Below are 27,698 nucleotides of genomic sequence, written 5' to 3'. Positions count from 1 at the left end.
AATAAAAGATCTGTACAATAAGAACTTCAAGACACTGAAGAAAGAAATTGAAGAAGACCTCAGAAGATGGAAAGATCTCCCATGCTCATGGATTGGCAGGATCAATATAGTAAAAATGGCCCACTGTGGACATGCCATTCTGGTCAATGGTCTTAAGAAAGCGAACTGAGCACTCAATGAGGAGAAAATGAGAAAACTTGGATTCTAGTTCCGCTCTTGCCTTGAGTCTGCCCTGACTTCCTTCATGGATGAGGAGTAAGATGAAAGAAACCCTTTAGTAAATCCCCCAGTTGGTTGTGATCATGCTTTTTTATCACAGAGAAGGAAACCCTAACCATGGCATCCTGTAGTTTGTTTTGAGACAAAATCTCCCTAGTCATTTCCCACTGCATAAACACCCTATCTGGTACTCCTGGTGGGGCTGGAGAGGGGGGCTCCTGGGAATTCTTCAATCCCTGCCTCCAGTTCCTCACAGAAGTGCTTGGAACACAGTTGTGCTCCAGCTGCTCTGTCAGCATTTCTCTGAGTGCTGGCTGTCAGAATTTAGATCCTCACACTTCCCTGGCAAGCACTCTGCCTCCTCAGGTTCCTTAAGCTCTAAGCACATTTTCCAAGCAGGAAATAAATGTCTCCAGCAGAAACTCAATAATTGCAGATTCGCGGAAATAAAAAACAAAATTCTAGTTCCCATCTCCAAATCCCTGTTCTTTGCTGGGAAACATCCCTCCTTCAGTCTGGCCTCCCTTGTACGGCAGGCTTGATTGTTCAATTATGCTTGAAACAGGAAGTGTCTGAGCAACTGTATTTTCTTTTGCTTTTGACAGCACTCATTATCAAAAGCAAGATGGGCCAGAGTGTATTCATCAGTTCTAGCTGGAGAACAGAAGATACACGTGATAGAGACAGATATCCAGCACTTTAGGCTGAACAAACCAGTGCTGAGAAGAAATGATGTAACTAACATAATCTAATGACTGAGGAGCATTAGAAACTTCTTTTAGCATATTTTCAGAACTGGAAGACAATAAAGACTCAAAACATACAAAATAACCCAGGCTAAAACATTCTCTATCTCTGTGTCAGTAAAATATGGGAGTCTGAGTGGGATTGCAGGTAGGACTACAGGGTCATATACTGTGAAGAAATCCAGGACGCTTTATCTGGAGCAATGGTTTGGAAGGAAAGGGATTCAAAGACTTCCAAAGACCTCCTGAATTAGCATGATTTAATACAATTAGCACATCTCTGTCTCCTTGTGCCTAACCATTGATTGAAAATAATAACGAAGCAAATCATATTCATGGGGAGAAACAGAAACAAGCATCTAAAGGCTGGTATCCACTTGTGAAACGGACTCGCCAGAGGAGTAGACGTGCGGTCACCTCATCTGAGAGGAACAGTGAGCACTGCCTAGCATATCCCCAAATCTAAAACTAAAAGATACACTTCACTGTAAACAGCACTGGAGTACAGGGAACTGGAATTTTCAATTTGTATGCACACTAAGCAGTCATTTCATTCGAAAGCTATCATTGAAATTTGTTATAAGGTAAATGTAGAATAATTACTGAGCCAAAATGCAGTAAATACAACAGCCAGAGAAGATCTTTGAAAACAAACTCTTAATTTTCATTTCTTTATCACATAGTTAATATTTGACCTTTTATGAATAAAACATTAAATACCTCCAGGGAATGGCATGAAATATATAGCAGCTGTTCTCTCTCTCTCTCTCTCTCTCTCTCTCTCTCTCTCTCTCTCTCTCTCTCTCTCTCTCTCTGTCTGTCTGTTTGTCTCTGTCTCCTGGTATAGTATGGTATAGTATAGTTTCTCTTCCAAAGCAGGAAACACATAGAGAGCACACTGGCTTAATATGTGACATTTGTCTCTTGATAATAAACCGAATGACTGTAGAGGAAGTGTCTTTCTGTTGGTTATCAGCTCTCCCAGTGGAGAGGTCTTACATTTTTATTTCTTTATTTTGTCACATCTAGCTGAGATTCTTTCGAATGACTTTACCTAAAGGTCAGCTTCCTTTTCCATCCAATTTAATTTTATCTCCAACATTTTGTGGCTTTGGGTTTGGACTAGTGATAATCAAAGATAACAGTAATGGCCCAAGCATCCCCACCTCAAAGGTCAGAAAAATACAACCTATGAACCAACAAGGGCTCACTGTGTGCTAGTCCAAGAAGACTCATCAATAAGAAAAGGCCTTCTAGCTATTAACCTGTACAGTTAATTCTTAATACAGATCAGGGAAAAATGTAAAGTCATTTAAAAAACTACATAGGCTCCTAGAGACGCAAGATTTGTCACAGTTGTGAGGAAGAGATAAGAAAATGAAAATAATAGATATGTTCATGGAGGGTAGCTGTTTGTATCGGGGGGGGGAGGGGATAAAACACAGAAGCAAAAATTAGTAGTGACATTAGAAGTCTATGTGTAAAGGTAGACTTTAAAACTGTTTTCCATTCTTCTTAGAAAAAAGGCATTTCACATTTGTTCCCTTGCCTGAGAGGCACATGCTCTCTATTAGGAGACTCCATGCTTCTACCAGCCCTTCAGTGAAAACAGCCCTTCCCTCTTCTCCTCTCGGGTAGCCCCATGGCTTTGGTTTTTAACTCCCATCTGCTACCATGGCTATTTTCCTCCTGCCTTTGGTATTCATGTTTTTGTTTTGTTTAATGTTTCCTGTAAATACACTTGTAGCTGTTACCTGAGTAATCAGGATGAGGTTGTCACAAAGGTCTTAAAGTCTCAAAACCCTTACAATAAACTCACATATACAGCGGGTGAGTGTCAGGGCACAGGAATATCTATTTAGGGTCATGATTTGATACACTCCACATACGGATAATATCATCACTGTAAAATATACTTCCCTTTTTAATTTATTTTATTTTATTTTTTTATTAACTTGAGTATTTCTTATTTACATTTCGAATGTTGTTCCCTTTCCCGGTTTCCGGGCAAACATCCTCCTAATCCCTCCTCCCCTTCTTTATGGGTGTTCCCCTCCCCACTGTCCCCCCATTGCTGCCCTCCCCCCAACAATCACGTTCACTGGGGGTTCAGTCTTAGCAGGACCAAGAGCTTCCTCTTCCACTGGTGCTCTTACTAGGATATTCATTGCTACCTATGAGGTCAGAGTCCAGGGTCAGTCCATGTATAGTCTTTAGGTAGTGGCTTAGTCCCTGGAAACTCTAGTTGCTTGGCATTGTTGTACATATGGGGTCTCAAGCCCCTTCAAGCTCTTCCAGTTCTTTCTCTGATTCCTTCAATGGGGGTCCTGTTCTCAGTTCAGTGCTTTACTGCTGGCATTCTCCTATGTATTTGCTGTATTCTGGCTGTGTCTCTCAGGAGAGATCTACATCCGACTCCTGTAAGCCTGCACTTCTTTGCTTCATCCATCTTGTCTAATTGGGTGGCTGTATATGTATGGGCCACATATGGGGCAGGCTCTGAATGGGTGTTCCTTCTGCCTCTGTTTTAATCTTTGCCTCTCTATTCCCTGCCAAGGATATTCTTGTTCCCCCTTTTAAAGAAGGAGTGAAGCATTCACATTTTGATCATCCGTCTTGAGTTTCATGTGTTCTAGGCATCTAGGGTAATTCAAGCATTTGGGCTAATAGTCACTTATCAATGAGTGCATACCATGTGTGTTTTTCTGTGATTGGGTTACCTCACTCAGGATGATATTTTCCAGTTCCAACCATTTGTCTATGAATTTCAGACCTCCACATCTAACCAGATACACTCAAACTAATAGAAGAAAAACTGGGGCAGCATCTTGAACACATGGGCACTGGAAAAAATTTCCTGAACAAAACACCAATGGCTTATGCTCTAAGATCAAGAATCGACAAATGGGATCTCATAAAACTGCAAAGCTTCTGTAAGGCAAAGGACACTGTGGTTAGGACAAAACGGCAACAAACAGATTGGGAAAAGATCTTTACCAATCCTACAACAGATAGAGGGCTTATATCCTAAATATACAAAGAACTCAAGAAGTTAGACCGCAGGGAGACAAATAACCCTATTAAAAAATGGGGTTCAGAGCTAAGCAAAGAATTCACAGCTGAGGAATGCCGAATGGCTGAGAAACACCTAAAGAAATGTTCAACATCTTTAGTCATAAGGGAAATGCAAATCAAAACAACCCTGAGATTTCACCTCACACCAGTGAGAATGGCTAAGATCAAAAACTCAGGTGACAACAAATGCTGGCGAGGATGTGGAGAAAGAGGAACACTCCTCCATTGTTGGTGGGATTGCAGACTGGTAAAACCATTCTGGAAATCAGTCTGGAGGTTCCTCAGAAAATTGGACATTATACTTCCCTTTTTAATATTTCTAGTGAAGGCAGTATCCAAGCTCCTCTTAGCTGGTAAGGTCTGTTTTATAAATTCTTGACCCTCGGAAAGACACAAACTTCTGGTTCCCTTCAGGGTTTGATGCTTCGTTGAAAAACCTGGAAAAGATAAACAGGTAAATGTAAATAGATACAATTTAAGTCCTCAGCTACCACCCATTAAGGAGACTTTCTAATAGAGCAACATGGTTTTAAGAGAGAATGGAAATGGGAAAATCATTAATGCATATTATGTTGCTCATTTACAGATCAATAGTGAATGTTGTGATGTTATTACACCCACACCTTAAGGGGCCATCACTGTAAGGAGAGAATTACAAAATACATTCCACAGAACAAGTGCTTCTTATCTAAATCTCTGGGACTAAAAGATGTTAGAATATCCACGTAAGGATGCTAACCTTTATTTCTCACCTGATTGGGTAGTCGATGAACGCAGACTCAGAGTAGTTATATGAAAAGAACTGGCTTGAACAATGCACCTTGGGACATAATCAGGATTCTTTTCAACAAGAGTTATTTGAACTGCTGAATAAACTATCTGATCAATGACAATTTTCAAAATAAACTGAACACATAAGCTGGATCAATATGTTAACAAGGCCAAAATCATCATAAAATAATCCTGTTTGGGATCTCAAAAACATATATCTAAATTTTTTAAGGAAAAGAAAAAGGAAATGATTGGGAGGGGTTGGTTTATGTTGAGTTGCCGCTTGTGTGTAGAGCAGAAAAGTTTCAGAAAATGGCCATGACTTTGTGAAGGTTCGTCTGTTAGTGCATGTGTTTATAGGTGGTGTGTGTGTGTGTGTGTGTGTGTGTGTGTGTGTGTGTAGGTGTGTGATGCATGGTGCATCTCTGTGCTTATGTGTTTGTATGTATATAGTGTATGCGCAGGGATATGTGATGTTTTTGAGTGTGTGATACATGTGGTATATACATGTGTGTTTGTGTGTGGGAAATGCAATTTGTGTAGGGGTATGTATGTTAGTATGTATGTGTGCATACGTATGCACGTGTGTATGTTCATGTGTGGAGCATGTGTGTATGGGAGTAGTGTGTGATGTATATACATGTAGGTGTGCACTTGTACATGTGTATACATGTATAGGTGCAGAAGTATGAGCATATGAAGTAGAGGTCTACATCATCCCTCAAGACACCAACCACCTCATCTTCTGAGAGTGTATCTGACTGACACCTGAAATTTCAAGGTTCAGCTATGGTTGCTAGATAGCAAATCCCAGGAATCTGCTTGTCTCTGCTTTCCAGCACTCAGATTGCAAGCATGCATCGCCACCCCTGGTTTTTAGTATTTGGGTTATGCAGACCCATCATAGGCCTTAAAGAGCAAGGAAATTACGAACTGGGTTGTCTCTCCAGCCCTGGTTATTTCTTCTTCATGTGGCTTCTCACACACAGGACCTAATAAGTTTTAAAACAACAAGAAATTAAAAATGAATATTTTGAATTTCACAAAGATTCCCCCTTTGTCTAAATGTTAAAGGTCTGTGTGATCAATAATGGAACCAGAAACATCTATGTGTGTAACCTTTTTAGTCATGTCACAGGAGTTTATGAATTGTTGAATAAGAATAATTCTGAGCTTACGAATTGCTTTCAAAATGGAGGGACTAATGAATTTCCAACAGTAATACATTTAAGGAAAAAATTTTATTTAGAAAAACAAAGTAAGTGAATTCCCATAAACACTTCGAGAAAAGTACTGACAGAATAGAAGATAACTCATTGTATTATATGATAGATAATAATACTCAGCACAGGACACTGGCTGATTTTTTGATCTTTAGTAGAATTTCAAGCGGAATCAAAGTATATGAAAAAATAATAAACTCATATTTTGTTATAATCATACTTATATTTTATTATCATTTTCCTAATCCAATTCAGATGGCTCTTTTATTTCAGGTTTTTATAGTTGGACATGATAATCAATTTTCAAAGAATCCCACAACAAAAATGCAAATATGAATCTACATGAATTTTAGGGATACACTTTAGTAATTTATAAAGACACATATGGAGTAGCTGTCAGCTAGCACCATGGGTAAAGGTCTAATCTGTTTGATTTTTTTCAATTCATAACCTCTGGATTGAAAATGTTTTAAAATGGCTTTCATAGTTTCTCTTTTACTTTGTTTCCGTTTGTTTTGGTTTGTTTTTTCCTTAGCTCTGTTCTTTTTATGAAAGCAGTGTGCTTCTCCATTTCACACTGATACAAATTAGAACTATATTTCATGTACTCGAATGCATTTTTTCAAGGAATTTAAAAGGTAAATGAAAAATGTTGAAGTTATTGATCTATATGATGAATTATTTTTGTGTTTTAAGAGATCTTAACATAATAGTAAATTATCTTTGCAACTCTTGCCATCTTCAACACCTCTAAACATTTCTGCTCTAAAACATTTTTGCTTTGTACCCAAATAAGGGAATCGTTATGGCTAGTCATTCACTCCCAAGCATGCTTTATTGTGAAGTATTTTAAAACTTCAGTAAATAGAATGTTTGCACTTAACATCATACTGAAGCATTTTCTGGAGAAGATATCATAAGCTTGCATTGCAGTTTTATAGACTGTTCACTCTGTGTTCAAGAAACCATGCCTCTATTACTGATTCTTCTATGATTCATGAGTGTCTTTGCCTATAGGAATGGCCTTAATCCAGCAGGATCTGGCCATGAACTTGTTAAGGTTTTTGCTGGGAATTGTGTGGAAATTCTTCTAACAGTAAATTCCTACTTTTTAACCTGTTTTAAAGAACATACTAAAAGTATCAGAACCTCAAAAACCCATTGGAGCTGTAAGACAAAAAGGGTAGAGTCTTAATTACAGGAAGACTCTTCCTGATGAAAAGTAGGCAAGTTCCCAGAAATTCCACTGAGCAGATACCAGAAGCCTACAGTGCAATTAACTAACTTTCATACACCTCTCAGCTCATAAACTCAACCTGGTGTCTACAATAATGTATGTGAGTCAGTGCAGTTGCTGCTGATTTTTGTACTTTCAATGATACCATGGTTAGGGAAATTCTTTAATAATTATAAAGTTACAGAGATGGAGTAAGAGGATTACCTTATTCTCTTCCACTGTAGGCTCTATAGGGAGTGATGGCATGAATTCCTTTACTGTTGTCTCTTAGATAACTACACCTATGGACCAAACTATAGGCATTGAGCAATCCATTTCAAATTGGCTTAAGCAAATTCATTCACTATAAAATCATTTAGGGTAGCTGAAATTAGAAAAAATAAAGAGAATGATACTTAAAATATAGTTACACTAATTGAAAGAAAACATGTTTTGTTAAATTAGGTTTGGGTCATATAACAGACGAAAGTGAGAAATGTTTAATATACCGACAATGTTCTTATCACAGAACAAGAAAGGAAATGTATTTTAAATCTTGCAGAATGATTCAACTCCTTATTTTAAAAAGTCTCATTATTTGAACATAGCCTACTTTTCTCCTCATAGGAAAGTAAATCTCATGCTGACAAAACTACATAAGATAAGATGTTAATTGGAATTTGTGTTTCCAAATAGAGAAGTGAGCTTATTTTCCATAAAAGTGAGTCCCATTTTGTACATCATGGAAGAAAAATATTTTCCATTGTGAAACTTCAGGATTTTAATACTGTAGCACAAAAGATACAAGATACAATTAACTTTGTGTCTAATGTTATAGACAATTTGACACTATTCCAGTGTTTGCGTTAAGCGCATTTAATTTTCTTGGCTGGCTAAAAGTTAGTCTGAACGGAGATCAGAAAGAGAGGTCTATGGAGGTGCAAGCTTACCTGTGGGAGGATTAGAAGGCATGTGATTAGGGTCATATGTAAGATATGGTCTCAAATGTTCACATACCCAACACCAAAACAGCTCATTCTATTTATGAGTATTTCTCAAATGGTATAGGGTTGTTTCATTTTCAAATTTCTTTTGTGAAATATATTTTTTGTAACATCTTTAAAACCAGAAACCATCTTAAAACAGGAAAACCAAATAAGAGAGCAGACTATAGAAGAGTGATGTTGTATAACACATGCCCAAGATTGCTACTTAGAACACCCTCCCGATTCCCACTCACTGAGAGACCATCTTCATTTCCTCAGTTCTCTGACAGTCACCTCTATCCTATAATAGATGACTTAACTTTTAACATTCCTGCTTTCTAGTGGATTATGTGAAAACCTTTCTCAGTGATTACCGTTGTCATCATTATAATAGTCATAAACATTTAAAAACCATTTTGAAAACAATCTTAAATAGTATAGTGATTCCTGATATGTCTCATTCCCCTGTGCCTGGATGCACTATAACCAACCAACCAATCAACCAACCAACCAACCAACCAATCAACCAACCAACCAACCAACCAACCAATCAAGAAATAAAACAGTTGTAGTCTGAAATTCTCCACAGGTTCAGACCTTGAATGCCTGTAACTAGTGGGCAGATTTGGGGAGACTATGGAGCTATGTAGGGGTGGAGTCTAGCTGGTAGAAAGAGAGCACAGAAGCATTTAGGAAGTTCTGCCCAGCCTGGTCCCAATCTTATCTTCTGTTTCCCATCTGCCACAATGTGAGTATATGTCCTCTGCTGCCTGCTTTTCTTGCCATGAGGTTTTTGTTCAATTGCAAGGGTCCAACCAATTGTAAAGGCGTTCGTGAAATTGGCAACCCAAATAAACACTTTTTGCTTTTGAATTGTTCACTAAGGTACTTCACACTAACAGAAAACCTGAAGAATATGGAGGTATCCCCTTCTGCTTAGACACAACTGTTCAGTGTTGCACTTCCCATTTCTTTCCTGTAGAATCTCTGTAACAATGGAGAGAGTAATAGATTCTATTTGATATGTGCGTGTGTGTGTGTGTGCGTGTGTGTGTTTGTGTGTGTGTGTGCACATGGAAAAGTGATAAGCTATGTCTAGTGTTTCTAGGCTTATTTGTAGGTCATTAGTTCCCATTAAGTAGGAAAATTAGAAGAGGTAAGATAGTCTGGTAGTTTGTAGAATGGGCACTTAAATAGGAACTGGATGGAAAAAAAGACCAAGTCAAATTTTTACAATATTTTCAATGGTACATCAAGGATCATCTTTTAATCTAGTTGATTCAGTAGATTGCATTATTGTGATATATTTTGTGTAAACCCTTAATACACAGTAGACTAAAACTTTTAATGTACTTTCTATACTTAACTAAAGGAGTTTCTAGAAACTGAGAAAGTCTATGTTTGTTATATATGTTTTTTTATTCAGCTGAGTTTGTTGTGGTTTGCCCTGAAGTTATCTGTATTTTGATGTTAATTCCACTGCCCTAAAGACAGCTGCCTAGTCACTACTCAGGAATCAGATGACTTCACCAGAACCTTTTCTGCATTGAATTTGTAAAGTACAGGTGAGGGGCAGGTACAGGATAGAAGGAGGCCTGTCATTGGAGGAGAAGGAAGGATGGGCGGGAGAGAAGATTGAAGGAAGAGGAGGAGACTAGAAGAGAAAGGAAGAGACAGGATGGAGAGAGGGTGAGAAGCCACGGCAGGTGATGTTAAGATTCTGCTCTGTGTATTTACAAGTTGTTATTAATGTTCTCGAGGGATGGATGGTACCGGGCATTGTATGTTTAAGTAGGCGATTATATCTTATCAATTGGATCTAAGATTATTGTGTTGTGTGTTCTTTTATGTGAGGGTTTGAGTGTAGGAAAGTGCAGCTGGGATGTGTTTCCACCAAGATATCTAGCAGGTATCTTGGGGCACTGCAGTGCAGGACCCAGAGCAGTAAAAGAACCACAATATTTTTCATTTTTATATTTTTACAACTACAGAGTTTTGCTCAGATACCACCAGAACTCTGCATTTCTAGTGAAGATCCAGTGGACTGAAGCCTGATATGCAAATGTCTGTGCTTCTGTTGAATCCAACTCTTTCTCTTTGGTTGTGAGTCTAGTCTACAAAGACCAAGCCATATCTCCAGGCCCAACTCTTTCTAATGTCTAGCTTAGGCAAAGTACCTTTGTGGATATGTTTTTCTTGATACAACAAGATTGTGTTTGTGAGCATGTCAAAAGCAAAGACCATGGCCCGTGAACAGACATGGGTACACAGATTGTCATAAAAGACTCTAGGAGTGGCTCAACACCAGACAGTGACCCATAAGAAAAAACTCAAGTGGATGCCTCAAAATTTTATATTTCCTAAATGAAGCTGAGACAAGAATAGAATTTATATTTTTAGCTACTGATGTATTAACTTGTTTTGTTTGAATAATTGTATAGTATGTGTAAATAAAAATGTGATTTGAGAAGTGATTTTTAATATGCTTTATAACTTGTTAAGAAGAACCACAGCTGTTCATGTATCCAGGAGATCAAATATATTCTTTTTATTTTACCATCAAGCCAATAATGTGAAGCACTGAAATGTAGGTATTTACTAAGTATATTAATAAGACACTTGTATATCAAAACTTAATTATTGAAAATACTAGACTTTTGTCACTGAAGGGTCCTGAACCTTATAGATACATAGACTCATATGTGAGTTGATGATCTGACACTTGAAGTGAAGCTGAGAACAGAAAGGGTTAATGGACTGGAGAGAAAGGAAAAAAACAATCATGATGTGGCCAAAGTGCATACATGGAAATAGCCACATGTCATAATATAAACATTTAAACAAAACTGTTAGTACTGTAATTATTGAAGTCTCACAATCCTTCTACCTTAAGTAATAGCCAACCTGACAAGTAGCAACATGACTCAGCAGGAGGCCAGTACTGACCCAGAATTGACAGAAAGCTTCATAATGCCCTAACGAAACAGTACAAACTGTCAGTTGAGATCGTTCTGTGACAAGTGGGCACTTAAATTGGAGCAGTGAATATTACTTTTATTATTTGTTTTGCAATATATGGAGTGGTACACAAACAGAGGGCTCTTAAGGAAGGTTTTTGGTATGCACAGCTTTCACCAAAGGAGCTGGGCGAACATTGGTAGCTATGCTCCTTTGCTACTTAATTTGGAGACAGAAGGGACCCACAGAGCCTGCTGAAAGCTAAGGAGAGTGGAGGCCTCACACTGAAGGGAAAAGAGTCTGCCTCTGGAGAAGTATCAGTACCAAATGGCACAGACAAGGAAGACCTGGAGCTCTGTGTGAGAGAGGGGAGTCCATCATGATGCAGCAACTAAATCTTCCTCTATGAGATACCCATGTCATATACGGGTACAAATATCAATTTAGTTATTATTGATTGAGTTGTAGTAACACAATGAGTTTTCTTTGATAATGCTGGAGTTCTGGCTTTTCTGATAAGTACATACTTAGGTAGCTCACCATCTCACTGCTTTTAACAGACTAGAGATGAATTAAATCAATGAAATAATGGCTACACATGTCTATTTCCGGTCTGTAAGCAAAACTCTATGTCCTCAAACTGTTAGGAAACTTGATATGGCATGCATCTATAGAAATATAGAATTGTACTTCTTTTAAGATAGCCTTCTAACAAGGAGGGAAGACTCACCCTGACATTCACACCACTGGAGAGAGTGTGTTCTGAGAAAGCTCGACGAAGACGCCGGATACCTCAGGTACAGGGGAGGTTGTTTCCACATGTTAACTGATTAATAGCCAACTGAAGGTTACAAAACTTTATAATAATATTCAGGAAGAATTTTTACCCAAGCCATGCAAAATTTTCTCCTAAGTACATGAAACAATTATTTTTCCACTTAGGCAGACCTGTTGTTCTGTAATATCCCCCAGGGCAGGCGCAATGCTTCAGTAACAGATTGGTATTGTGCATTGGATAAAATTTCCACTACTTCCTCCCCCATGATCCAAATCTTATCCATCCCTTGAATCGCAGCCCCAGTCATCCTTAACCCTCCTCAGCTCCCTGGTGTCATCCTTTCATTTTCTTTGGTAAGGGATATGAATTAGTAGAGCAGAGATGGAAATGAAATCTCCAGAAAGCTTTGCCTTCATAAAATCTCCCGCCTACATCTATTCCAGCAGTTACAAGTGATCATTCCCATCCCAGGAAATGTGTCATCCAACATTCCCTGAGCCACCCAAACTAAGATCAAGGCTTATATAACCTGGGAACAAAGTGTGCACTCAAGACTATTATAGGATGCATCCCTAAAGGATAACATCCAGGCCTAGGTTTGCCAATGTCTCTCCATCTGAGTGCCTGAGTCTGGGAGCTCCATGGCTGGAGAGCAGTTCTTCAGAGGGACACTTGGTATGTTTTATGGATACTCATCGTGGGGTTTGGAAAAGAAGCAGTTCTGTAAACATCTGCTTAGGAATATTTCTTTGGAGCAAATCCAATATGTGTTGTCAGGATCTCGGCAGTTCAGTTCACACAGCAGCCGCAGCTCAATCCACTCGCAAACACCATTCACAGATCAGCAATGGCAGGTCTTATAAACACCATTTATGAATCAGCAGGAGCAGGTAGACCTAGAAGAAATCTCAGGGCTCTGCTAATTGGCCTAAATCTGCAGAAGAGCCAAGAAACCACCAAAACAACACTAGAAGGTTTTTTGTGCATTTCTCTCTATGAAGTCATGACAAATGATCCTAACAAGAAATAGGTAGGCATACCAACACCATTCAGCATCACCAGTGAAGACCATATTATGTATTTCCTTGCATTCATATGCATATAAATATAGATATAAATTCATTTTTACTGCTGTTTAAGTTTAAAACAATAGACAGAGGGCAATGCATATAATTGAATATGCATATATTTATCTACAGATGAGTAAAAACAGGTAGATGAGTGGCTAGAGATGGACAGTAGACAGATGAAGAGGAGAGGGAAAGCAGGGGAGGAGGTGCGAGAGGAGGGCAAAAGAGAAGGGAGAGATGGGAATTAATGGAAAGGGAGGACTAAGAGGCAGGGAGAAGAGAGGAGGGGAGGACGAAGAGGGGAAAGGATGAAAGAGGAGAGGAGAGGCAAGTGGCTTGGACACAGCTATTTTCTGCTCCAAGCAAGATACCTATTCAACTTTATGTGAGCAGAATCTCTGCTACGTGGATGTTGCTCTCTGCAGGTCAAAGGTCAGTGATAAAAGCTACAAACTCTTCAGAGCTTAGATTAGTAATTGCACAAAACTCCCAGTGGATTAGTCTCAAAGGCCCTGTATTGCAACTCAATCAACATATTCATCATGACGACTTCAGTGAAGTTTTTGAAAACATTCCATTTGTTCTGAATTTCCATTCAATTAATTTCTCCTCCTTCCATCTGCTCTGGTAATTGGGCAGGGTGATAAGAAAGAAAGAAATAGTCTGAATATTTACTATGCATTACAAAATTCTCCAACCGCATTTCCCGCTTTTCTTTAATTTCTGAGTGGCTTCCCCCCTAATGTTCTCCAGTGTCAATGGAGCTAGAATAATCAGATCCGATTGCACAAAGCCAATGTCATTTCACTGCCCACTGGGCAAAAACTAACGGCAGTGGTGGTGGGATGCTGTCTGGAGAGGGAGAACATTGGCAGTTGCTCTCTGAAGCAAGGAGTGAGGTGAGAGCACCTTTGACTGTGGAGGCAAATGCCACACCCATCCCTCTTCAGCAAACCTTGCTCACTTATATCACTTAATAGCAAAGAGCTGGGGTTCAAGATTGTTTTCTATCTTAAACCATATTTATACAAAGAGTAACTGACATAAGTAAGCAACCATTCAGACGTCACCTTCTCTAAGGAAATTATTCAAAGTATGCCAGATTTTAGAGGAAAGCTAGTATGGTCATTTCAATTAAAAATATTCACTTTCTCATGTGTGAGTGAGTATGTGTACATGTGTGTTAGTGAGGTAGCTGTCTTGTGTGTGTGGATGTCAGAAGACTGCTTTGGGTGGTGTTCCTCTTTCCATCTTGTTCTGTGATGGGATCTTTGTTGGCTCCACATATCCCAGGTGAGCTGGCTGGTGAACTTCTGGAGTCTCCTGCTTCCATTCAGATGTTGCTTACAAGTCCCTTCAGAAGCACAGTGTTGTTCTATTGTATCAAGCTTGACCTGTGTTCTGGGGATCAGTTAACATTTACATAATGTAGTCAAAACAAGTGCATGAAGATGATATGGCTAATGTGGATGAATTGTATTGAAGAACCAACATCTTTTAAAACTACGTTTAGAAAGACTAGCAAATGCATGTATATGAGTTTTCATTATCACACAGTCATCCAGAAAGGAAGTCATAATGAATTCTCTAGATTAGGTTGGAAGTGAGCATTTCTGTGAAGGACTTTATTCACTGTGTTAGTTAAGGTGGGAAAACTTTCTCTGAAAGCAGGTAGTACTATTTTATGGGCTGGGTTTTAGACTGAAGGAAAAGGAGAGAGGCAGCTTGGCTACCATTGCATGCACATCCATGTATCCATTGTTCTCTATTCTGATATGGGGAGATGCATCCAAATGCTGCAGCTTCTGCCGTGACTTTCCATCACCATGGACTATAACCTGGGACTGCGAACTGTCATATAGAACAAACCCTTTCTCCCTGAAGTTGCCTTTGTCAGGATATTTTACTATATAGCAACAGGAAATAAACTGACATTTCCTCCTACACAATAAAGAACTTCCTTGGGCCCCTATTTTTCAAAAAGAGAGGGGTTTTTGTTTGCATGCTTTTTAAATTTCTATCATTTCAATTCTTAGAAAATAATTCATGGGGACACCAATGTGACATTTTGAAGAAACACTCTTGAAGGAATAAAGCATAATATATTCTACTAAAGACTTTTTGATGCTACAATTTTATGTTGGCCAACATGTTGCAAAAGTGACAATCTAAACCTTTAAATTAAAAAAATACAAGTTTATACAGAGTGAGAACATTTCACAACATTGCAAGATTTTATAAATTTACAATCATTAGAACATATCATTCTCCTCAAAATGCTACACTTAAATTGCTTCTAAAACATATGGATAAATATTCAGAAGACTTTAAAATATAGAAGATTTGAAACAGACAAAAAAATTTAAACACATTTTATGTTTGATTGTATATATATATATGTTTCTTTATATATGTTGTTATAATTGTATATATATTTATATGTTTGTGTGTGTGTAGTTGTGTACATGCAAATGTTATGTATGTTTGTGTGTATGTATATTTGTGTGTTTGTAAGCAGGTGTAAATATGTGTTTGTATGTGCATATATGTGTTTACTTATATATCCATGTGTATATTAATGTATGTGTGTGTATAGGTATGTGTCTATGGGTATGCTTATGCAGGGATGGTACATTGTGTGCATTGCAGCAGTTTTTGACTCTGTAGCGTTTAGGCAGCTTTCAAGCAGGTAAAAGTCATGGGATGATTCCTTTAATCTAAAACCTTTCAAATTAATTAGTACCCTGTGAAGTGTCATCAATAAGATAAACTAAGCATTGTGCAGGTAATGAGTGTGAGAGTGGAGTGAACTGTACATCTATAAATCTCTAGAAATGATTTGTGGAAGATTGGACAGATTTAGGAAAATAACATGTTTTAATGAAAATGTAGCAGGAGACTGATTAAAACCATCGTTTCACTAAAGAAGAGAGTCTGTCTGTTTTAATTATGTTTACATGAGTGAAGATCTGTTGACTTACACTTGTTTATGAACTCCTCAAGAATCAAAATGAATGACCAACTGTAGACATTCTGTCTCCAAAGGAAGTCTTAGTAAGCCCAAAGCACACAGACACAAAGCAAACAGATTGTGGCAGTTTGAATGAAAATTGCCCTCATTGACTTTATGTGAATGTTTGGTCCCCAATGCGTGGAACTATTTTGAAGGATTACAAGGATTAGAGCTGTGGCCTGGTTAGAACAGGGGTAGCCTTGTTGGAGGAAGTATTTCAAAAACAGATGCTAGGCCTAGTCTCTGGGCCTGCAAGTCAGGATGTAGCTCTGAGCCATATCTCAAGCAAAAATGCCTTCCCACTGCCAGGGCTAAGTCTCTGAAACTACAAGCAATCCCCTAATTCAGTGTTTTCTTTTATATGAGTTGATGTGGTCATGGTGTCTCTTCACAGCTATGGAATACTGACAAAGATATACATGAACTCTAAGAATAAGCAGAGATAAAAGACAAAATCAGAAACATTATATATCAGAAGATTTAGAAGATGCCTTAAGCATTTGACTGTTGCTAATTGTCATCACATTGATGTCTCTGGAGTATCTGTAGCTACCGCTACCCAGTGCAAAAAGAAATTCAACTTTCATTGGCTCTGTCATAAGGAATAATCCATTAATACAAACATGGTTATTTAGAAGGCAGTTTGATGGGCTCATCACCATTATTTAGCAAAATATCAGCAGAAACTTCCCTTAAGAGGATCTATGATTTTGACTGGCAAAATTAACATTTTGTAAGATGTACTTCTTTTTATTTATGTGTATCAATGTTCTGCTTGCATATATGTCCACCTACATGTGTGACCATAATGCGTTAGTATACCAAGTAAAAAACTTCGTGTAGTGGACATCCATATTCCCTGACTCCTGTCTCTATCAGCAGGGAACACTCCAGAAGAAGAGACAAGAGAGTGGTGATTGTGGAGAAAGGAGCAGAGAGAATCTTAGAGTTGGAAGAAGGTGAGACATTATGGGGAACATGGACTGTTGAGAAATGACATTGTTTTGCACACTTTTTACTGGAAAACAAATTTATGTAATATAATGTGATCACATTTTACTCTTCACACAAATCTTCCTAGATCCTCCCAATCTCTCCACCCACCCAACATGATACTTTTTCTCTTGCTCTCGGTAAAAACCAAAACAGCAAACAAACCAAACTCATACAGGCCAAATACAAACTATTTAAAACAAACCAAAACCCCAAAAACCAAACAATAAACATAAAGCAAGAAACATGGACACACACACACACACACACACACACACACACACACACACACACACAATTAATAGAAAACAACTTTTGAACTCAAGGCAACTAAGGGTACCTGTACAAGAGTGGCCTCACCAAGCCACAAGCAGCCTGTCATGGAGTAAGGAAGATTCCTGAGCCCCAACCCCTTTTTAAGAACTTACAGGGACTTAATAGAAGCTAGAAGGAGAGAACTTTTTTTCAGTCTGATGCAATGCTAAGGGGCCATTACTCCAGTTAACCTCTCACCTATGCTCCCGTAAGCAGCCCTAATGTAACTCATACTGTAAAAGAACTAGACATTAAAGCTCTGCGGGACTAGTTGGGAAAAAAACAACGATCAACAGGAGTCAAAAGGAAATAAAAGAGGGTAATTATGGGGGTGAGTAAGATCAAGTACATTATCTATATGAATGAAAATGTCACAATGAAGACCATCATTTCTAATTAATATGTAATAAAAGATTATTTGAAATGAAAAGTTTACTTTCTAGGAGCACACTGAGAAACTGTATATTTTTTTTAAGATTTTATAAAAATGATTTCATTACAAACATAGTAAAACTATATCTTGTTATATTTAACAACTCAAAGAATATTTGGCGATTTAGCTATTAATCAGAACTTTTTTCAAGAATAATAAGGAAACTTAATGACCTAATTTTTAATTATTAAATTTTAACAAGAGGCACATGCACATTTTAAATATGATATAATAAATATATAATATACGTACATAGTAATATCATAGGAATCTTTTTGTGACTAAAATTTTTTTATGTTTATTTTTTCTTTTTCTTGGATATTTTATGTATTTACATTTCAACTGTTATCCCCTTTTCCCCTTTTCCCCTTTTCCCATAACCCCTCCCAACTCCCCTTGCTTCTATAAAGGTGCTCACATTCCCCTCCCCCATCTCCCACCTCAACCCCCTGGCATTCCCTACATTGGGGAAATGAGACTTCTCCTGCCATTGGTGCCCACCAAGGCCATCCTCTGCTACACATGCAGCTGGAGCCATGGGTCTGTCCATGTGTACTCTTTGGATGGTGATTTAGTCCCTGGAATCTCAAGTCGGTTGATATTGTTGTTGTTATGAAGTTGCAAACCCCTTCAACTCATTCAATCCTTTCTCTAACTCCTCCCTTGGGTACCCCATTCTAAGTTCAAAGGTTTGCTGCTAGCATTCGCCTCTGTATTTGTCATGCTCTGAAGAAAAGGCTATCTTTTTCCACTGGATTTTAGCTCCTTCGTCAAAAGATCAAGTGACCAGGGGAGGTTGGGTTCATTTCTGTATCTTCAATTATATTCCATTCATCTACTTGCCTGTCTCTGTACCAATATCATGCAGGGTGTTTTGTTTTGCTTTGTTTGTTTTGTTTTGTTTTTTTAATCATGATTGCTCTATAATACAGCTTGAGGTCAGAGATGGTGATTTCCACAATTCTTTTTATTGTTGATAGTAGTTTTCGCTATCCTGGGTTTTTTGTTATTCTAAACATAAATAGCAAATTGATGTTTGTAACTCTATGAAGAATTAGGTTGGGATTTTGATGGGAATTATATTGAATCTGCAGATTACTTTCAGCACAATCGCCATTTTTTACTATATTTTATACTATATATCCTGCCAATCCATGAGCATGGGAGATCTGTCCATTTTCTGAGATCGTCTTCAAGTTCTTTCTTCAGAGACTTGAAGTTCTTGTCATATAGGTCTTTTACTTGCTTGGTTAGAGTCACACTGAGGTATTTTATATTATTTGGGACTATTATTTCGGTAATTTCTTTCTCTGCCTATTTATCCTTTGAGTAGAGGAAGGCTACTTATTTGTTTGAGTTAATTTTACACCCAGACACTTTGCTGAAGTTGTTTATCAGGCTTAGTAGTTCTCTGGTGGAACTTTTGGGGTCACTTAAGTATACTATCATATCATCTGCAAATAGTGATATTTTGATTTCTTTACACTTTGTATCCCTTTGACCTCTTTTTGTTGTCTAATTGCTCTGCTAGGATTTCAAGTACTAGATTGAATTAAAAGGGAGAGAATGAAAATGGACAGCCTTGTCTAGTCCCTGATTTTAGTGGGATTGCTTCAAGCTTCTCTCCATTTAGTTTGATGTTGGCTACTGGTTTGCTATATATTGCTTTTACTATTTTTAGATATGGGTTTTGAATTCCTGATCTTTCCAAGACTTTTATCATGAAGGGGTGTTGAATTTTGTCAAATGCTTTCTCAGCATATAATGAGATGATTATGTGGTTTTTTTTCCCTTGAGTTTGTTTATATAGTGGATGACATTGATAGATTTCCATATATTGAACCATCCCTGTATCCCTGGGATGAAGCCTACTTGGTCATGGTGAATTATCTTTTTGCTGTGTTCTTGGATTTGGTTCACAAGAATTTTATAGAGTATTTTTCCATCCATATTCATGAGGGAAATTGATCCAAAGTTCTCTTTTTTTGTAGGGTCTTTGTGTAGTTTAGGTATAAGCATAATTGTGGCTTCAAGGAAGGAATTGGGTAGTGTTCCTTCTGTTTCTATTTTGTGTACTAGTTTGAAGAGTATTGGTATAAGGTCTTCTAGGAAGGTGTGATAGAAGTCTGCACCAAACCCATCTGGTCCTGAGCTTTTTTTGGTTGGGAGAATTTAAATGACTGCTTCTATTTCTTTAAGATTTATGGGAGTGTTTAGATTCTGATTTAACTTGGTACATGGTATCTGTCTAGAAAATTGTCCATTTAATCCAGATTTCCCAGTTTTGTTGAGTATAGGCTTTTGTAGTAGGATCTGATATTTTTTTAAATTTCTGTGGTTTCTGTTGTTATATCTTCTTTTTCCTTTCTGATTTGATTAATTTGGATACTGTCTCTCTGCCCTCTGGTTAGTCTGACTAATGGTTTATCAATCTGGTTGATTTTATCAAAGAACCATGTCCTGGTTTTGTTTTTTGTTTTTCTCTTTTTTTTTATTTTTTTATTTTTTGTATAGTTCTTTTGTTTCTACTTGGTTGATTTCAGCCCTGGACTTGATTATTTCCTGCCATCTACTCCTCTTGGGTGAAATTGCTTCTTTATGTTCTAGAGCTTTCAAGTGTGTTGTCAAACTGCTACTCTATGCCCTATCTCTCTCCAGTTTCTTTTTGGAGGCATTCAGAACTGTGAGTTTTCCGTTAAGCACTGCTTTCATTGTATCCCCTAAGTTTGGGTATACTGTGCCTTCATTTTCATTAAATTATAGAAAGAATTTAATTTCTTTCTTTATTCATTCCAGTGACCAGTTGTCACTGAGTAAAGCATTGTTCAGCTTCCATGAATTTTTAGGCTTTCTGCTGTTTCTTTTTATTGAAAACCAGTCTTAGTCCATGATGATCTGATAGATTCAGGGGATTGTAGTGATCTTCTTGTATGTGTTGAGGCATGTTTTGTGACCAAATATATGGCCAATTTTGGAGAAGGTAACATAAGGTGCTGAGAAGAAGATATATTCTTTTGTTTTAGGATGAAGTATTCTATAGATATATGTTAAATCCATTTGTTTCATAACTTCTGTTAGTTTCACTGTGTCTCTGTTTAGTTTCTGTTTCCATGATCTTCCATGATGAGAGTGATGTATTGAAGTCTTCCACTATTATTGTGTGAGTTTCAATGTATGCTTTGAACTTTAGTGAAGTTTCTTTTATGAATGGAGATACCCTTGCATTTGCAGCATAGATGTTCAAAATTGAGAGTTCATTATGGTAGATTTTTCCTTCAATGTGTATGAAGTTTCCTTCCTTACCTTTTTTGATAGCTTATGGTTGAAAGTCGATTTCATTCCATATTAGAAAGCTACTCCAGCTTGTTTCTTGGGACCATTTGCTTGGGAAATTGTTTTCCATCATTTTACTCTGGGATAGTGTCTGTGTTTGTGTTTCCTGTATGAAGCAAAATGCTATCCAGTCTATGTCTTTTTATTGAGGAATTTAGTCTATTCATGATGAGCTATTAGGGGCCAATGACGTTTCCTATTGTTTTTGTTGTTACAGGTGGAATTACGTTGTGTGGCTATCTTCTTTTGGGTTTGGTGAAGGGAAGATTATTTTCTCACTTTCTTTAGGGTATAGATTCTCTTGTTGTGTTGGAGTTTTCCATCTATTATCGTTTTATGACTGGATTTGTGGAAAGATATTGCGTAAATTATTTTTGTTATGGAATTTCTTGGTTTTTCCATCTATGCTAATTGAGAGTTTTGCTGGATATAGTGGCCTTGCCTGGCATTTGTGTTTTCTTCAGGTCTGTATGACATCTTTCCAGGATCTTCTAGCTTTCATAGTCTCTGGTGAGAAGTCTGGTGTAATTCTGATAGGTCTGCCTTTATGTTACTTGACGTTTTCCCTTACTGCTTCTAATATTCTTTCTTTGTTTTGTGTATTTGGTGTTGTGACTATTATATGACAGGACGGATATCTTTTCTGGTCCAATGTTTTTTGGAGTTTTGTAGGCTTCTTGTAAGTGTTTACATTAGGGAAGTTTTCTTCTATATTTTTGTTGAAGATATTTACTGACTCTTTAAGTTGAGAATCTTTGTTCTGTTCTATACCTATTTACCTTCAGGTTTGGTCTTCTCATTGTGTCCTGGGTTTCCTGGATCTTTTGGGTTAGGATCTTTTTGCTTTTTCCATTTCCTTTGACTATTGTGGCAATGTTTTCTATGGTATCTTCTGCCTGTGAGATTCTCTCTTCAATCTCTTGTATTCTAATGGTGATGCTTGCGTCAATGACTCCTGATCCCTTTGCATCTGTAGGGTTTTCTCCCTTTGTGATTTCTTCATTGTTTCTTGTGGAATGATCATACAGGTGAGGCAGATACAGGATAGAATGAGGCCTGTTATTGGACAAGAAGGAAGAATAGGTGGGAAAAATTTAAAGGAAGGGGAGGAGATGGGAAAGGAGGAAGAGAAGAGGGAGGGCGAGAAGCCATGGCAGAGAGAACATGGAAGCTAACATTAAGATTCTACTCTGTGTATTTACATGTTGTTATGAATGTTCTTAAAGGATGGATGTGTATAGGACTTTGTATGTTTAGGTGGGCAATTATATCTTATTAATTGGATCAAAGGTTATTGTGTTGTGTGTTCTTTCATGTGGAGAATTGAATTTGGGAGAGCGTGTGGAATGCCACGGAGTTGGGATGTGTGTTTCTGGCATGGAATCCCGCCTTGGGAACTAGATGGGTAGAGAGATTGCTGCCAGGCTCAGAGAGAAGCCTTTGGCAGTGTGATATGGGATGGAGCAGAACAGGTGAGATGCTTTGCTGACTGAGATTAAGATATCTTGAGGTACTGCTGTGCCTGACCTAGAGTGGGTAAAAAGACTGATTCATTTTATATATTTTTACAACAACAGTTTCTATTTCCATTTTTAGATCCTAGATGGTTTCATTCGATTCCTTTACCTGTGTGGTAGTGTTTTCCTTTCATTCTTTAAGTGATTTTTGTGTTTCTTCTTTAAGGGCTTCTACATGTTTACCAGTGTTGTCCTATATTCCTTTAAGGGAGTTATTTATGTCCTTCTTAAAGTCCTCTATCATCATCATGAGATGTGATTTTAAATCTTAATCTTGCTTTTCTGGTGTGTTGGGATATCCAGTATTTGCTGTGGTGGGAGAACTGGGTTCTGATGATGCCAAGTAGTCTTGGTTTCTGTTGCTTAGGTTCTTGTGCTTGCCTCTGGCCATATGGTTATATCTTGCTGTCTCTTAGTGGAACTTGTGGTCCTGTGGTTCTGTGAACTTGTGATCTTAAGTGTCAGAACACTCTGGGAGATCAGCGCTTTCTGGGCAGGTTTTGGGTCTGGAGGGCTCTGTAAGGAATACAGCCTTAGTTCTAGATGCAAATGGAGTCAAGAGGGGTCCTGATGCAGGCTGCCCTGTGGCTCCCACATTCTTCGGAGAGTCTCTTTTTGGAGAGAAAGTTGGCTTCCACCTGTGGGCTGTGGACATAGGAGGGAGAATGCTCCTGGCAGTCCAGCTCTCTGTGGACAGGTTTTGGGTCTGAGGTCTGTGGGACTGCCCCAGCTCTGGGAGTAGAGGGAGACTGGAAGAATGCTGTTCCAGGCAGCTCTGAGGCTCCTGTATCCTTGGTGGGTTTCTCTTTGGATAGTCAGTGGAGAGAAAGTGGTGTCCTACCTTGGGCTTAGGAGGCAGATTGCTCCTGACAGATCAGCTTTCTGCAGGCAGGGTTTGGGTTGAGAGCTGTGGGACAGCTTTAGCTCTGGGTACAGATGGAGACCGGAAGAGTCCTGTCCTAGACTGCCCTGTGGCTCCTGTGCCCTGTGCACTCCCCTATATGAATCTTTGATCTCTTGACTAGATGTAAGTATATGACGCGCATGGTTGAACTAATTAATGAATTAGTAATTAATAATAATAAATGATAAATTAATAAATTCATTAGTATTTTTGTTAGCCACTTGGAAGTGATCATTTTAGTGCTAACACACCTTTGTATATTTGCCCAAATATATGCATATATGTATATGTTTGTGCATTTGAGAGCATGTGTGCATAGTGTTGAGAGTAAGTTCACATTTGTATGTTTTCAAGTCCATGTGTAAGCCTGCATATGTGTGCGTGCGTGTGTGCGTGCGTGTGTGTGTGTGTGTGTGTGTGTACCTGTCTATGTTTGTGGTCATATGTGAGCAGGGATATTGTGTATGGATGTGTGTTTTTGGAAATGTATGTGTACCCTTTTTTTCCCCAGTAGGTTAATGTAGATAGAAGCATAATTGCAATTTGAGTTTCTAAAGCCTCAAATATTTTCTGTCTGAAATTCCTAAACCTGAGCATCTTGGATCTTATACTTGTACTCACATGAACATGAATCTGTTGATTGAGCATGAATATTTTATCCAATACTCACACATTTCCCTGAATAAATGTCAGTGTTTGTTTCTACACCGTGTCTGCACCTTTTGAGGAATCAGGCCAAAAAAAAAAAAAAATCAAGTGCTCAACACAGATTGTCAATATTTAATATTTGAAAAATTAGACTGTGTAATTATCCATGACTTTTAAGACAAGAATTCTCACATAGGTTTGAAGAAACTATTGGGATGTGGTGGTAGTGACTGGGGTGGTGATGGTGGTGATGGTGGTGGTGGTCTGATTGAGATTCGTGGAGTTTATCTGGCCCTAACTATGGATGACATTAAGATGTGCCAGAGCCTGTGCACCTGTGAATATGGATAGCCAAGTGGAGGAGGAAGAAAGAATCCATTGGATGAACAAAAAAGATTCAGACTGAGAGGAGGAATTGCAATCCATGCTGCTATAACCTGAACAGAAAAGAGCCTGAAAGGGCAGTGAAATAAAACAAGAAACAAGTGGGATATAACAAATGTAATAATTGGACCTCAGAAGGAATAAGCAAACCAAATGCTGTGAGCTAGATATGATGCTACATAAATAATAAATTTTTCTATTTAACTCTCCTCCAATATGGAAAATTCTGTAGCATTAAATGCATGTTGCACACAAGAAAATTGAAAATTGATATTTACTGAGCCACACAATATAAGAAGGCATAGTAGATTCAGCATTTAAATTTTCACCTGATTGACAAAGAATCACCTTCTCTTTTTATGATGTTGTCCTGACAAATACATAAATTACTTTAAAAGGGAACACAATTTTTGATCCAAAAGAAAGGATTCTGAGTTTGAGGAAAATAAAAGTAAGTATAGTACAGTGAGAAAATAAAAGTTCCTCTTTAAATACTATGTTGTGATAACATAGAATAATCTGAGAAATGATCCCCAAAATCTGAATCCAGAAAGGGTATATGAGAAAATCACACGTTTCAGAGGCACAACTAAACTTTGTTGTCATCTTTTTAAAAAATATTATTATTAAATACATTTGACTTTTCTTTCCTTTTTTTGTGAAGCAGGGATGATATTGTGTTTTTCATAAGTTTTATTGTCTTAAGAATAGATGAAATGAGGTGGATAAAGTATATGGTGCATAGAACATAGAAAATATCTATGATCAGCTTTTTCTGTAACATTATAGAGACTATTAACAGAAAGGGATGAGAAAGGTGACTGAAAGGCAAGAGATTCAAATTTTGAAGTCAAGGCTTTATCTTGGCTTCAAAACTAAAGCTGCCCATAGGAACTGAGATATGAAGTTCTGACCCTCATATTTAAACATTGACATAATAATGACCTTAGGGAATGATATCATGATGTAAGTACATTGAGAAGATGGCTAGATTATTGGAAACAATTGGCTGCAGAAAGGAGTCACAATGAGCCTTGGGAAATGTCTTATAGATTAAAAGCACTTGCAACATAAATATAAGGACCTGAATTTGAATCCTCAGAAGAAAAATGCAAACTAGATATATAGCATAAATGTCTGTAATTCAAGTGCTTCTAGGAGAGAAATATTCAGTCACATATTAAGAGAATTTACATTATTTTCAAAGGCATATGAACATTCTCCAGAGTGGCCAATATACAGCCATATTCTAAGACACAGAACAAGCCACCACAATTCTAAGATGTATGAAATTATTATCTGTTTCTCCTTATAGTCACTAATAATTGTAATTACCACCCCTCATCAAAGAAGCTTTTCTTTACAGCAAGTAGAGACCATTGGAGAAAACTACAACCCGACACAATGCTGAGAACAAAAAATCTTAAGGAGCTCAGACTCAAGGGATCCATTTACTTCACAGTCCCTGCATTTATAGCCCAGGGAACAAATCAGAAGAGGTAGAAGAAGAATTATAAGAGCCACGATACCAGGAAGTCTGCTGGGAAAGTCTCCCTGGTGGCTGCAAAAACAACAGAGCAATACCAATATCGACGGACATGTTAATCTAAAAGAGGGAAATTTTGCTAGGTCCTGCTCCTAGACAAAAACTATAGGCAGTGATTAAAGGCTAGAAAAGAAAAAGAGGAGGAGGAGAGGGAGGAGGAGGAAGAGGAGGAGCAGGAGGAGCAGGAGGAAGGATCGGAAGAGCCAGAAGAAACAAGGACACAAGAACATGGCCCACAGGATCAACTGACCGGAACTCAAGTGGGCTCACAGACATCAGTGGGCTTGCATAGGACTGACCTAGGTCCTCTGCATGTGTTATCGTTATATAGTTCAGTGTTCTTGAGAATCCTAAAAACGGGAGCAGGGCCTGTCTTTGACTCTTCTGCCTGCTTTCGGGACCCCTTTCCTCCTCTGGGTTGCCTCATCCAGTCTTGAACTGAGAACATGTGCCTGGTTTTACTGTCACTTGTTTGCCGTATCTGATTGATGTCTCTGGAAGGACTGCTCTTTTCTGCAGGGGGATGAGAGCAGGAGTATTTCCAGGGAAAGGGCAGCGGGGGAGACGAGGGGAAGAGGAGAGAGGGGAAACTGCAGCCAGGATGTAATGTATGAGAGAAGAATAAATAAAAAGGACAAAAAAATTTAGCCTCTCCTGGGGATACGATTGTGTCTTTGTGTGTATGATTTTACATTATATTGTTTATATATGTATGCATACATACACAAACACACATACACACACACACACACACACACACACACACACACACACACACACACTGTAATATCAATATATTCCATGAAGTGTCTTAAAACTTTTCATGTTTAGAAGTTCTCCATAAGCCACTGACTTTTTATACTTTTTTGGTATTAAGTCATTCATTTTTGTGTTTGGATATAAAAAATTCAGCAAAGATATGAAAACATGATGAACCCAGTGGCAGTTCCTGTACTGTGAGGAGATTGTAATTCAGTAAAAAAAAAATGATGAGGACCAAGCCAGACTGGCAGATACTAATGGTGGGCTCTTGAGTAATCAGCCACTGTTGTGATAAACCAATGGAAGTCACCAGGTGTCCTTGAAATCATGGGAAAGACTGATGATGACACTCATATCTTAAAAGAAAAGACAAGCTTTATCTTCATAATCATTAAGTAGTCAGCTTAGAATTTCAGTAGCTGGAAAAGAATGGAGCAGACTGTCACGTAATCAATTTGCAATCACCTGAGAGAAGGCAAGACTCTGGTGTGCAGTCGGCTCCTTCCCTCAGTGAGGCACCCACTGAGCCAAGCCAGTTTAATTTCCTTCCCTAATGGAGTGACAGGGCACTTAGACAGGGAGAAACAACAGGTGCAATCCATCTGTCCTTGAGAAAGATTGTTCACTCTGTGTCTCAGAAAACCCGTATCAAGGGGAACGAAGGTTATATCTGGTTGGAAGTGAGGGCATTGTGAAGGGAATGGCAGAGAAGGCAAAGAACAAATGGCCTGGGAAGTGTGAAGAACATGTGGATTACTGAAGCTGTCACTCACAAGTTCATGGACAACAGTCCTGACATGTCCTGCTA

At 38.2% G+C, this 27,698-nt stretch overlaps 1 protein-coding gene across 1 annotated transcript in view; it reads right to left on the bottom strand.

Moving 5' to 3' along the window:
- Positions 1-769: 769 nt before the first annotated feature.
- The window catches only part of LOC148000254 (uncharacterized), a 33,832-nt gene continuing 6,903 nt past the window's right edge, over positions 770-27,698 (bottom strand). Inside the window, exons 3-6 of the mRNA XM_087591934.1 lie at positions 5,746-5,803; positions 4,793-4,860; positions 4,286-4,477; positions 770-873 (exon numbers count right to left, since the gene is read on the bottom strand). Of these exons, the coding sequence (XP_087448060.1) occupies positions 770-873; positions 4,286-4,477; positions 4,793-4,860; positions 5,746-5,803 (422 nt within the window). The remainder of the gene's footprint in view (positions 874-4,285; positions 4,478-4,792; positions 4,861-5,745; positions 5,804-27,698) is intronic.

The sequence above is a fragment of the Rattus norvegicus genome, chromosome 17 (assembly GCF_021556685.1).
Source record: "Rattus norvegicus strain SHRSP/BbbUtx chromosome 17, alternate assembly SHRSP_T2T, whole genome shotgun sequence".
NCBI lineage: Eukaryota > Metazoa > Chordata > Mammalia > Rodentia > Muridae > Rattus > Rattus norvegicus.
Note: the sequence above shows the minus strand (reverse complement) of the source record. Positions and strands in the feature narration are given on the sequence as shown.